The sequence below is a fragment of the Symphalangus syndactylus genome, chromosome 10 (genome assembly GCF_028878055.3).
Source record: "Symphalangus syndactylus isolate Jambi chromosome 10, NHGRI_mSymSyn1-v2.1_pri, whole genome shotgun sequence".
Taxonomy (NCBI): domain Eukaryota; kingdom Metazoa; phylum Chordata; class Mammalia; order Primates; family Hylobatidae; genus Symphalangus; species Symphalangus syndactylus.
In genome coordinates, this window is record NC_072432.2 from 17,610,011 (window position 1) to 17,622,514 (window position 12,504).

At 39.3% G+C, this 12,504-nt stretch overlaps 2 protein-coding genes across 5 annotated transcripts in view; both read right to left on the bottom strand.

Moving 5' to 3' along the window:
- Window positions 1-12,504, bottom strand: part of HSPA14 (heat shock protein family A (Hsp70) member 14) — a 35,882-nt gene that overhangs the window by 21,977 nt on the left and 1,401 nt on the right. For 2 of the 3 annotated variants that reach the window (XR_008660653.2, XM_055296525.2), the window contains exons 2-7: window positions 11,768-11,848; window positions 11,601-11,683; window positions 3,068-3,116; window positions 2,819-2,924; window positions 1,909-1,999; window positions 423-527 (exon numbers count right to left, since the gene is read on the bottom strand). Coding sequence is in view for 2 of the 3 variants with exons in the window: in XM_055296525.2 (XP_055152500.1) it covers window positions 423-527; window positions 1,909-1,999; window positions 2,819-2,924; window positions 3,068-3,116; window positions 11,601-11,683; window positions 11,768-11,848 (515 nt within the window). In the remaining variant the exon portion in view is untranslated. Of the gene's footprint in view, window positions 1-422; window positions 528-1,908; window positions 2,000-2,818; window positions 2,925-3,067; window positions 3,143-11,600; window positions 11,684-11,767; window positions 11,849-12,504 lie in introns of those variants that run through there. The other variant, XM_063610078.1, reaches the window with a different exon arrangement.
- On the bottom strand, window positions 4,724-11,685 carry MSANTD7 (Myb/SANT DNA binding domain containing 7). 2 transcript variants are annotated; one of them, XM_055296534.2, is made up of 2 exons: window positions 11,601-11,685; window positions 4,724-8,381 (listed from the first exon to the last, which is right to left on the bottom strand). In XM_055296534.2, exon 2 carries the CDS (start codon window positions 8,299-8,301, stop codon window positions 7,858-7,860), a length of 444 nt encoding a protein of 147 aa, XP_055152509.1. In that variant the 5' UTR covers window positions 8,302-8,381; window positions 11,601-11,685; the 3' UTR covers window positions 4,724-7,857. The 2 variants fall into 2 exon arrangements, with proteins under 2 accessions (XP_055152509.1, XP_063466158.1); XM_063610088.1 differs by lacking the exon at window positions 11,601-11,685 and adding an exon at window positions 8,906-9,618.

Genomic DNA, 12,504 nt, shown 5'->3' on the forward strand with positions numbered 1-12,504 from the left:
TAAAAGAAGTCTCAAAACCTCATGCTAAATTTCCCATCTCCTGCCCTGTCAAATGTATATAACAGTACCTATTATCTGCAAACATGTCTAATAACTACAAGTGGTAGAAAAATCAGCAGTGTTGTAGCTTGAGTTGGAAACTGGCCAGGCCTCGAATTTTCAAATCTTCCCTCAAAAAAGGGACAAAATGAGGGCAATACGACAAGGGCATAAAAGCTCAATCTTCTCTCCCATTACATTCTTTCTGTGCTTTCCCAGAACATCTTTCTCAATTATTTGAAAAACTCTAGGCAAGAGTCTGTTTTTCCATCCAGAAAGGCTGGGAACCACTGCATTACATAATAATCTTTACTGATATAATCGCTATAATCTAAAATGTTTTCTGCATTCAAAAAACCTAAAACTGCAAATATGATCTTTACCTTTTTCCAGTAGGGGAGTCTTGTCCAATTCCATAAGCAAGAAGAGCTGCAGACGGTTCGTGAATTAATCGCAAAACATTAAATCCAGCAGCTCTAGCTGCTTCTCTGTGAACAATTTGCTTTCAATGAATTTAGTTTATCACATGTTCAATTCTACATTTTTAGAAATGCTCTGCTAAAGATTTTATACAAAAACTGCTAAAATTTCGTAAGTAGAACATGAAGTATAGTGATCTTTAGAAGCAAGAATATAGAAAACAAGAAATGAATGACTATAAGAGATCACTTTCTGTTTAAAATTGTAATGTTCAGAGCCCATATTCTTGACAAAGAAAGCAAAAAGTACATGTACTGAATAAGCTAAATAAAGCTCTCAAAAAAAACATGAGAGTCTTTTGGGGCTCTCAGAGTCTAGGACAGGTGTCCTGTCTTCATGCTATCCAGAACTTCCCCATTCAAAGTACTTGCCACACTTTAACATAATTATCTTGTTAATTCTGTGACATCAGAAACCATGTCTTATTTATCTCTATTTACTCAACCTTCAATACAGTGTGGCTTCAACAGTAATCAATACACATTTATTAAATGAAAAAAATGCCTATGCAAAAACTGCAGAAAGACAAATTTATAGAACACTTGAAAATTTCCAATTTCTTTAATCTAGTGTTCAGTTTTTAAAAGTACGTAAGGCAATTCTCTGCCTCAGAGGCAACTTCAATGCCCAGAACCTTGTATGAATCTCTATCCTGCATAGCAAAGGCATAAAAGCACACCAATACATTTGCATAATGACCTGTAAAAACTGTAACTTTTCTGTTTAGATGTTAAGATCCAAGGTGAAGAAATAAGCACAAATATTTTCTAAAACTGCACGTGTAATTCCCACATAAACCTTAATTACAGAAAATTAAGGCAAAGAGATTCATAAATGTCAATTTAACCTGGTAATTTAAAATGTTTCCTATTGAAACAGCTGAGGGTACACCATATTTAATTTTATGTTCTCTTGGCTTTTTTTTTTTTTTTGAGACGAAGTCTCGCTGTCACCCAATCTGGAGTGGAGTGGCACGACTTTGGCTCACTGCAACCTCCACTTCCTGGGTTCAGGCGATTCTTATGCCTCGGCCTCCTGAACAGCTGGGATTATAGGCGCCACCACCATGTCCAGCTAATTTTTGTATTTTAATAGAGATGGGGTTTTGCCATGTTGGCTAGGCGGGTCTCGAACTCCTGACCTTACGTGGTCCACCCCCCTCAGTGTCCCAAAGTGTTGGGATTACAGGCGTGAGCCACCACACCTGGCCTCTTGGCATTTCATCAAATATACACATATATATATATAAAAATGATCATGACCTTACTAAATTATTTACAAATACAATTTTATTGCTTAAGGTACTTTAAAATATAATGTTACCTTTTACTATATAGTGATTTTGTATTTCCTTTAATTAAGCCAGTAAGATAAACCCCATATACTTACCCAAGAGCATTCTTTTGCTTTTCTCCAAAATCAAATGGGACAGTAATAACTACATCATTTGCATCTGAGCCCAATACAGAATGTGCCGTTTCTGCATATTAAAAAATATAAAATTCTGATGACAGAAAAAAATGACAAGTGATATTTTCTGAGGTTTATTAATTTATGACAAATATCTCACTTAACATATTTCCCAATACATTTGCTTGCCCCCCCATGTCAATTTTCTCGTCTGCACTCTGAAATCATACAGCACTTCTTGTGGTTTTGGTGATATCTTTTGGACACAGAATTAGCTTTCCAAACAGCCTGTCTCTTAGGCTTCAGTATCAACCATCTTCTAAATTAGACTGACTCCATGGAGAATAAGCTCCTAACGCATCCGTGTGAAGACACAATGTCATAATGTTAGTTCTCTACATTTAAAGACTGCCTTCCATCCCCCAAATTCTTAACATCATTACAGGGCTGAAGGGAGCCTTATAAACAATCTATTCCAGAATTTGCCAAATTGTTTGACAGAATACCACTCAGCTCAGAGCCTCTGTCTGAACTGCTGATAAAATCAGACCTACTTAGTCTGCCTAAATTATTGTTCACAATATACTGTCAATCTTGAAGTGCCACTATTCACCAAGCTTACTCGGCCACTAAATGTGTTTGGAAAACTCTTATTTGGCCTAATTCATTTATATGACTTATAGGGAAATCACAGTCAGGTAAGGCAAGTCATTTAACCATGGGCACACAGCCAGTTAGTGCCCCAACCAGGTCGACAGTTTATATGTCCTTACTTATCTGTTCAATCACTCTGCTTCTCCCAAGATCTAAAAATACCTCTAACTTTTTTTTTAAGGTCAACTTTCAAAAGATCATTAAAGGTAACTATTATATATCTTTTGCTAAATACCTTTCATTTTACTAAATATCAGTCTGGCAACATCTTCTGGGTTAACAAATTTTGTTTCTTCTCCAGTATCTATTTCATATCGTAATTTCCCATTTTTTTCAATGACCTATAAAATAAATTATAATAAATTATAATTATGCTAAATAAATAATTTTTAATAAAAATGCAAAGTTTCAAATCAACATTCCATGTTATGACCTTGGTAATTACTCTGTGTAACAAGGGAAGCAATAATAGAACCATACTCACTAAACATTTACTTTCCATGATGTATTTCTGAGCTTGTGGATCATTGGAGCTGTCCATAAAGAAAGACAAAGATAGCTAAATATTAAAATCAGTATTGTAGATATATAAAGTTTAGAGAAGACTGTATTTCTCAATATCACTGAACAAATACTAAAATATTAACAAAGTTATTAAGCTGCTTAATACTAAGTCTTCAAATATTACAGAAGATAGAAATGGAGTATTTACAAGGGTTATAGTAATTCTACTAAAGTACTGATCTTTGCATTTGAAAATAAATAGCTTTCTTGTTCTGGCTTTGCTATTAATAGATGCTATATATTTAGAGATGATTTTTCATAATAGCCATGATTTTATATCATAGTTTCACACCCATGATTCTGACGACCCCAACCACTGAGATGAGAAAGTTGCAAACTAAAGGCAAACCAAAGTAGCTAAGACCATCTTCGTTGCTTGGCTTCTGAACACACACTAACTCCAGAAACCAAAAGGTTGAGCAAAACTATGAATGTTGTTTATAGAAAGGTGCAGAGTACTATGGATATGCATATATAAACAGATATAAGCAACTTATGCAGACTACAAAATGTTTTCACGTACATTATCTCATGTTATCCTCACAACACCTAAGTGGGGTGTGTTTGGCAGGTATTATTTTAGAGATAAAGAGCTTCAGAGAGGGACAATAACTTATAAGCTAACAAGGGGCAGAGTCAGTAGGTGAGCCCAGGTCTTCTCTATCACACTATTATTCATACTTTAGCAGGCTGCCTCCCACTCATCTTGTAAATGATCACAGTTCTTCTGTCCCTTGAGCAGGGATAGAAATCTCTGATTCCTGGCTTAATGTCATCTAGGAATTAAGATAAAATAGACTAGTATCCTTCCATTAAACCCTTCTTCCAAGGAGCTGTGACTATTCTATTTGTTTAATAAGAGAAGTTGAAAATTAATAGTGGCTAATTGCTGAAGGGTTACAGAGCATCTGGAGACCTTGTTAAGAGGCAGACAAACGGGGTTTAAAATGGACTAATTTGGCTTAGAACTCTGGAATACTTGCAGGTTCCTCATACTTCCTTCTCTATCAACTAAAATATCAATAGGACAAGAGATAAAGTAGCTTGCCCAAAGTCACACAGCTAATTAATGGCATAACTGGCTGGCATTCAGAACTTCAATACAAAGTTTAGTATTCTTTCCATTAAACTCTTTGCTTCTTCCTTTTCCTAAACTCAGTATTTAATATTAACTATATCCCAAACACTTTAAGAGTAGGAAAAAAAGATAAAGTGTGCTCACAGCGGGTTTTGCACCAATATTAGAATTTCAGCATGACACTTACTAGTTTTGTTTTCTTTAGAATTTAAGTCAACCAGAACAATTTATACTGTTATGTGTAGGTTGTCTACCACCCAGACAAGAGAATTTGCCAGGAAGGATATTTTACAGAATTTACAGAACTCTTAGAAATGGAAAATTATTTCTCAACTGCTGTATAAAGAGGGCCGCTCTCCTCTGAAGACAGAAAGCACATATAGCTCCGAGGGCCGCAGACAGGCAAGACCCTTAGCAGAGGAGTAAGCAAAGCAGAGAATGGAGGCAACAAAGGACCACAGACATCATCACAAAGTAGTGGACTGACCCACAACTACATACAAGTGAAAACTTTATTTGTCCACACCAGGATTACTGAACAGAAAAACAAAGGTGGTGGGAAGTTGGTATACATAGCACCTTATTTACATGATGGACTTGAGGAGGCAGTTAATCCTATGGTTGTGTATCACAACCTTTATTAGCAATGCCATCTTCTCTTCCTCCTCCTACTTGAATATCCCTTATGGTCAGCAGCCCACGGGCTTGGCACACACCAGCACTAATGTGCTCCAGAGTCTTTCCCCCACTTGTTACATGACAGTGCCTTACACGTCTGAAAGTGCTCGTATATTCATCTGTTCCTTTGATCCTCACAACACCCCTGTGAGGTAGGTAGGACAATTATGAGCTTCCCACTTTATAAATGAGGAACCTGAGTTATGGAATGCTGGAAAAGCTCTTCTAAGGGGGTTCAAGTAGTAATGGTTGGGTCTACCACATACGCAGATTCCTGGCTTGCTTTCTTGCACACTGTCTCCCTGTATTCCAATTTCCCTCCCCTTAATATTTTTAGCCTATTTTTCTGTGTACTTATTCGAGACTTTTCCCTTGACTTTTATTCCCACGTTTGGGTTACTTTACCCATTGAATTTCACAATACTACATCCAAATATTAATTCCAATGCTCTTCTTCAGCACTCCTTTCATCTCAAAGAAATCCCTGTCTTATGCACTTTGCTACCATTAATAGATTTATAGAATACAGGCCTAACTCTCCGTCAAGTACTTCTGTGTTTCCAGAAAATCTACCTACCTACCTATCTATAATTGACACATATCTTTCCATATAATAGCCTAAGACAATTGAGAATGAATATAGCTGTATCCATTTCAATGCCTTAAATATATGCTCTTTTAAAGCAAAGAGTCTGTACGTCTGGTGTGGCGCTTAGAAGTTCATGAGCATATTAATAAATATTAATACCACAGAATGCTACCTTAAAATTGTTACCAGTATTTCAAATATACATATGCTGCTGTGACAGAAAATATTACAATTAAAATTTCATTTTCATTTTGCCTTTTATTATGCTATTTCAAATTTTTTTAGAGCTGGAAGGTACTAGGAAAAAAAAATCTAGTACAAATCCCTCAATCTGGAGATGAAGAAATTGAGGCACGAATTGGCTGGGCATGGTGGCTCACGCCTGTAATCTCAGCACTTTGGGAGGCCGAGGCAGGTGGATCACCTGAGGTCAGGAGTTCAAGACCAGCCTGGCCAACATGGTGAAACCCCATCTCTACTAAAAATACAAAAATGAGCTGGGCATGTTGGCACGCACCTGTAATCCCGGCTACTCGGGAGGCTGAGGCAGGAGAATCACTTGAACCTGGGAGGCAGAGGTTGCAGTGAGCCAAGATTGCGCCACTGCACTCCAGCCTGGGCAAAACAGTGAGACTTTTTCTCAAAAAAAAAAAAAAATAAATAAATAAATAACAGAAAAGGGCAAGTGATTTGTCTGATGAAACAAACTGTGACAGGATTCGAATCCAGGAATTCTAACTAGATTCCAGCATATTCTACCACACCAGCCGCCTCACACCTCCACCCCTGGCTTGGCAGAGCAGCTCGCTTGCCGTCTACTCATGGTTCTGGGTACGTTCCCACTGCTGCTCTGACCATTTCTCCACCTGTGTACATTTCCAGCATTTAGCTAAGCACTTGAGCCTGCAAGATAGAAAATAAAACCTCCCCCAACATGCCCACTCTTTTTTTTTCCAATTTCTAGATTATGGGAAAACTTTTTAAATCCCAAAGATTCCTATTTGTATTCCTAAAAGTACTAAGTAAATCACTAAAAGCTTTAAGTTAGTTTAATGACAGAGAGTAATGTCTTCCCTTCTAGAGTAAATCCGAAGTGTGGCTTATCACCTTCATCTCTCCCACAGTGTGTGTCTGGGGTGTGGAGGAGGCTCATCTGCTCACGGCTAGTGCTTAAAAGGAGTCATCTATTGCAGGCAATCTTTATCCACACCATCCTCTACTGTTCCCAAAGTTAAAGAGGAAACAAAGCTGTTCCCTTCCACCAGATGCCATTAACTACATAAACTTCTGTCTACAACATCTGAGGAAAAAGAATCTTGGAAAGCTCCTCAAAAGGAAACTTTTCTAGGGCTTGCCCTATATAACATACTAGACAAAAAAATAACAGAAAAGAATGAAATCAGCTAAAAAGCGGATTGGAAACTGATATAATCTGAATTGTTTCCACAATGTTCCAATGGCAACCGAAACTTAAAGATGTAATTTAGGCATATAAAGGGACCCAAATAATATGAAATGCAAAGAATTTACATACATTTAATATTTTATAAAATGGCCAGTATTTTATATTGAAGATTATCGATATAAATTATAACACACAATGGTGGCTCACTGGCACTTCTTCTTTCTTTATATTGATAGGAGACTACGAACCAGCAAAATGAAGGAGAGAAAGACAGTTTGACAGAACAGTGCTTACTAGTAGATATGTCAGAGACGCAGCAGTGGAACTGTAAGAGATTAAGGTACAAATACATGTTGTGCTTATACTAGTCTAATGAACCACACAGGGATTTTAAAAATTAAGATTTCAAACTCCATGAAGCAGTCAAGTTAGACCAGCAAAGGAAAGATTCAAGCAATGAAGTCACAGTATATACCCATACTTCTGTATCTTGTAAACTAATGTGCCTTACCTCAGCCAAGGCCATATGAATTAATAACTTAAATGTGTATAGTGCTTTTAAACTTTTAAACCCTTTCACATCTATGAACCATGTGATCCTCACAACAACCCTGTGAGGTAGGCAGGGCAGGAGTTATTATTGATCCCCATTTTACGGATGAGGAAACCACTGGAGGGAGGTAAACTGCTTCACATCTGTGACAAAGCTAGGATGAACCAGCAGTCTAGAATGTGGCTCCATCGTTTTCTATTAGGCCACCCCTGGCATTTCTGAAAGGTCTTCCATTTGGTGGAGAATCTTGGGAAAATGAACTAGCAATTATATTTGTACTACCTGGATATTAATGGTTCATCCATGTTTTTTTCTGAGGACACAGAAAAGGAGCCAGGGATTCAGAAGGTAGGTTTGGGAACTAGACTTCTACCAGTTTAGGAAACAGAGCCTTTCGTAATTGGTTCCTAGCTTTTGGTATTCGAAATCAACCTCTGAAGCAATTTTTCAAGGCCTAGCTGAAAAGCACCAGTTGCCTCTTCCACTGCTGTTGCCAAACGTCTGACTGCGATGACAGCATCCCTGCGGAGCTCATTGGCAGTGTCTTGCTGAGCACTGGCCTCCTCACCAATAGCAATCAGCCTGTCCAGTTTTTCTTCCTCCCGCTTTGAGAGTTCTCGTGCCAATCGCCTGTTTTCTGCCAACTCGGCTGCGATAGTCCTGGCCACTGACCGCCTTCTTCGCCTTGCCCACCTTGGAGGGGGCTCACTGGTCAAGGGCCTATCCCCACCAGAAACAAAACCAGTTCTCGAAGAGGAGACTGGAGTCTGCGGTGTGGAGGCTACCCCAGGAGTGCTGCGGCTGGTGCTGGTGCAAGGGCTGGGCTCCCCGGACACACCCAGTCTGGCCATGGGGCTGCTCTGACAGGGAGCAACTGCACCTCTGAAAAGGCTGTGGGAGCTGCTGTAGCTGGGGGTCCCTTGAGAGCACCCTGAAAAACAAAGCAACAATGTTGCAAAGAGAACATTCCTGCTAAGGGAATGCTTGGAGCCAGCAGCAGAGCTGAGACAAATTATAAAACTATGGTTGTTCCTGGAAAGCCTCTTTCCACCAGGGACTGGGAAGAATCCATTTCCTTAATCTGGACAATTGTGACCTGTTTAATTTCAACTCTAAAACTTCTCCCTTGCCTTCCTGAACCCCTTTGTACATAGCTATCCAACCCACTCTAGACCTACAATTTCCTGACTACCCATTATTAATAATGCCAGAACTAGTTTGGCTCTAGAGACCACTTCCAAGTTTAAAGAGCTCTAATACCTTATATTGCCAGAGGCATAGCTTTTGAAAACCAGGAACCCTTTAGATTACTATTAGGTTTTTAAAAAGGTGCGTGGGGCAGAATGAGGCAGAAACAGGAACTATGCTGAAGAGGACACTATCCAAACAGACACAGCTAAACGTTTAGAGCCACGTGACTCTGGGACCCGAATCCTTCACATGCTTGGGAGTTACCTGCACCCGAGGATTCATCCCAGGAGTCCTCGAGGTCACTGGTTTCTCGTATCCGGTCACTGATTCTTAGCTGACGATCCTCATCTGATTCCTTAACTGTTTTCAAGATGGGCTGATGATCAGCTGCCTGAGTCCTTTTTGATTTTAGAATGCCAGTTGCCTCTTCCCCTGGGGCATCAGAGGCCACTAAGTTCTGATCACAGTGCTTGGCCCAAGCAGCATCCTCCATTAAGTTGTCTGGGTCAGTCACTATCTGATTTCGGAGAAGCTGATCCAACGTATCATAAAATGGACAGTGTGGTGGCTCACCCATACTTGTGGCATGGGCAACATAGGCCTTTAAATATAATGCCTTCAGAACTTTAAACTTGGAGCGGCACTGACGTTCGGTGCGGCGGAAGCCCTCCTGCTGCATTCGCTTAGACACAGCCTGATAGACATCTGCATTGTGATGCACAGTCTGGAGGCGCTGAATATACTCTGCCTCGCCTAGTATGGAAAGAAGAGTTCGTGTCTCCTGTCTGGACCACCGGATGCCCGCACTGCTATTGGCACTGGCCATTATGGGTTGGAAAGGAGGGCTAGGCAGCTTCTGGACAGCAAGGTACAAGTCTGAAGGTGTGGGGAAGCTCTGTGTGCTCTCAGGATATCTCCAAGATCTTCCCTCTCAGGGATAATTGCTGAGAAGCCAGGTCCAAGGACCACATTTCTGGCTGGAAGGCCACAGGGGAACGAGAGTTACAGGAAGGGTGTAAGGATAATTTTGGCAGCAAGTTAAGTGGTGCTACCTGTGAGTAGGTCATAAACAGGCATGAGGCCAAGACTGAGATAGCCCAACTTTGGGAGTTTACCCACAGTAGACACTGCACCAAGAACCTAATGGCTTGGTAACAAAAAGGCCAAATGCTTTCATGGCTGAGAGTTGGTACAACAATGGATCTGTAAAAATCACCCTTGTCTGGTGAGTAGATGGGCTGGGAGGGAAAAATCACCTGGACCACGAGGCAGCTAACTCTAAAGGAGTCCAAGCGTGACCACGGTATAGCAATCTGAAAGATGCTCAGTCTTCACTAATCACAGCACGCTGTGGCTCTGTGTTACCCATCTGACTGTCACTGTGGGCCAGAAAAGTGAGTTTAAGTTGCTCTGCTAATACAAAGTTTTTTTTGCACAATATGGCAGAAGAAAGCCGCATAATTACTCTAACCATCTGCCCCCAAACAGCAGCATAAAACAAACAGTAACATTTATTGTTGGCTACCAGGGGAGAGATCTATGGAAATGTTCTGCATCTGGACTATATCGATGTGAGCATCTTGGTTGTGACACTGTACTATAATTTTGCAAGATGTAACCACGGGGAGAGGTGGTGAATCCAGTAATGTGTTTGATATCTCTGTATTATTTCTTACACAGCAGCATGGGAAACTACAATTCTCTCTAAATAAAAAGTTTAGTTAAAAAAATCATATTGTTGGCTGCTCAGTGATTCGGGCTTCAAGACCCATCTATGATTCTTTTTTCTAGACTTTATGATCTGAAAATATTTGACACCAACTTATATTTAATATGCTCAGTACTAAGTTTTGTCAATAGGTAAAAGGATATGGGGATATATTTATTGTCACCAAATATTGAATTCTCTCCAAACAACTATAGTTTTTGGCTTAGTGCATAAATATCCTAAGGAAAAAGATTAATATCAAGTTCAATTTAATTGAACACAGGTAAGAGATAGAAAATAAGATAAACAGGTAAGAGATACCTGCATAAATTTAATCTATAATATCCAATTCTAAATCAACACAAGGACATTTTTACTTAAATTCTCACTAAACAGAGTTGAAAGAAAAGAACCTGGGGCAGAGGGTGAGGAGACCTGATCTGCAGTCTTATCCAGTTTACCCCCTAAGATAATGCCACAATTTCTTTGTACCTTGATTTTCTCATCTATAAATGTGGAATGATAGTATTTGCCTTGCCAATTTTACAAGGATGTTGACAGGATTAAATAAAATAATAGATGTGAAAGCACTCTGAAAATTTAAAAACACTCTACCAAGTATTACTACAGTAGTGAAAATGAAAACCCCTACTTATTATAGCAATCTATAATTTGAGGAGACAGAAGTCTGGGGAAGCAAGCCTCTTTTAATCTTCTAATTAAAGTTACAACAGATGATTAATCTGAGTCTTACATAAGACGTTAATTTAGCTGTTACTCTAATGATTAAATTTGTAAGTCAAGTGGAAAAGTTAGTTCCCAGAAAGTGTCACAAAAGATCCTGAGGAAGAAAATCAATAGTGTCTACATAAATTATGAACAATTGTAATGGATTCAGCAAAATTCAAACACATTGTCAATAAGTCTTCAAATTCCCACAAAATCTTTGAAATCCTCTCAGTTAAAAAAAATCTAAAAATGTGAACAATCCAAATTACCACCTCTGACACAAATTACCAAACTGACCTGTCAGCAAGAAACTAACATCTATCTGAGTGAATCCCATACCAGAAAAGATCCAACACTAACAATCAAAAGATACAGCCTACTGGGGGTACTCTCTGTAATGACTCAGTCATAAAAAGCAATAAAGAAACAAACTATGCTGTTTCTAGTTTCATTTCACATTATGCTTAGAATTTATGAACATGTTTCTATTACCATATTTAAAAGTATCATTTGATTCCATACCTTCTGCCCAGGATCTGCTTTACTTTCATTACTGTATTTGAAATATTTCTTATTCTACTTTGTTTTGCTGCCAATCCAACAATCTGAAAAAAAAAAAATATATATATATATTACAATGTATGTAATTTTAAATTATTTCAGAAGTGCAAAAATGGGGGGACTAGTACCTCTTCATTTTCTGAGTAAGCAACAACAGCTGGAGTAACTCGGTCACCGGCATCATTTGCAACCACACCAGCCCGGCCATCCTAGAGAAAAAAGCACGAAATACATAGTCTCATTAGATGTATTCAGACATGTGTGCACCAGTGTTACTTTGCCATCTGCGTGGAAAGAAAAACTGCTCTCTCAGTATTTTAAACTTGCAAATTTAATTACCATTTAATTTCCTCGTTTTCATAGAAAGCCTATAATTCCATGAAGAACTGCCTCATGTTTTCAGTCTGCTCTGCAAAGTCAACAACTGAATCAAAAGTAGTAACAACCTTTCTACACACAAAACGAAGGCTATTATTACGCTATCCTTTCCTACCTCTCTTCTTTCTTACCATTACCATTTCTTTTTTTTTTTGGACACGGAGTCTTGCTCTGTGGCCCAGGCTGCAGTGGCAGATCTCGGCTCACTGCAACTTCCATCTCCCGGGGTCAAGCGATTCTCATGCCTCAGCCTCCTGAGCAGCTGGGATTACAGGCGTGCCCGGCTAATTTTTAGTATTTTTAGCAGAGGCGGGGTTTCACCATGTTGGCCAGGCTGCTCTCGAACTCCTGACCTCACGTGATTCGTCTGCCTCGGCTTCCCAAAGTGCTGGGATTACAGGCGTAAGACACCGCGCTGGGCCCCTTTCTTACCATGTCTACAAATGAAGTAGTATTATTCCCTTTGGCTTTTCCTAACAAGTCATTT

Excerpts from the sequence above, each read along its gene's own strand:
- MSANTD7 (XM_063610088.1), bottom strand. The coding sequence starts at position 9,467 with ATGGCCAGTGCCAATAGCAGTGCGGGCATCCGGTGGTCCAGACAGGAG. Across the intron at positions 8,382-8,905 it reads GGATGAATCCTCGGGTGCAG|GGTGCTCTCAAGGGACCCCC; the intron begins GTAACTCCCAAG and ends TTTGTTTTTCAG.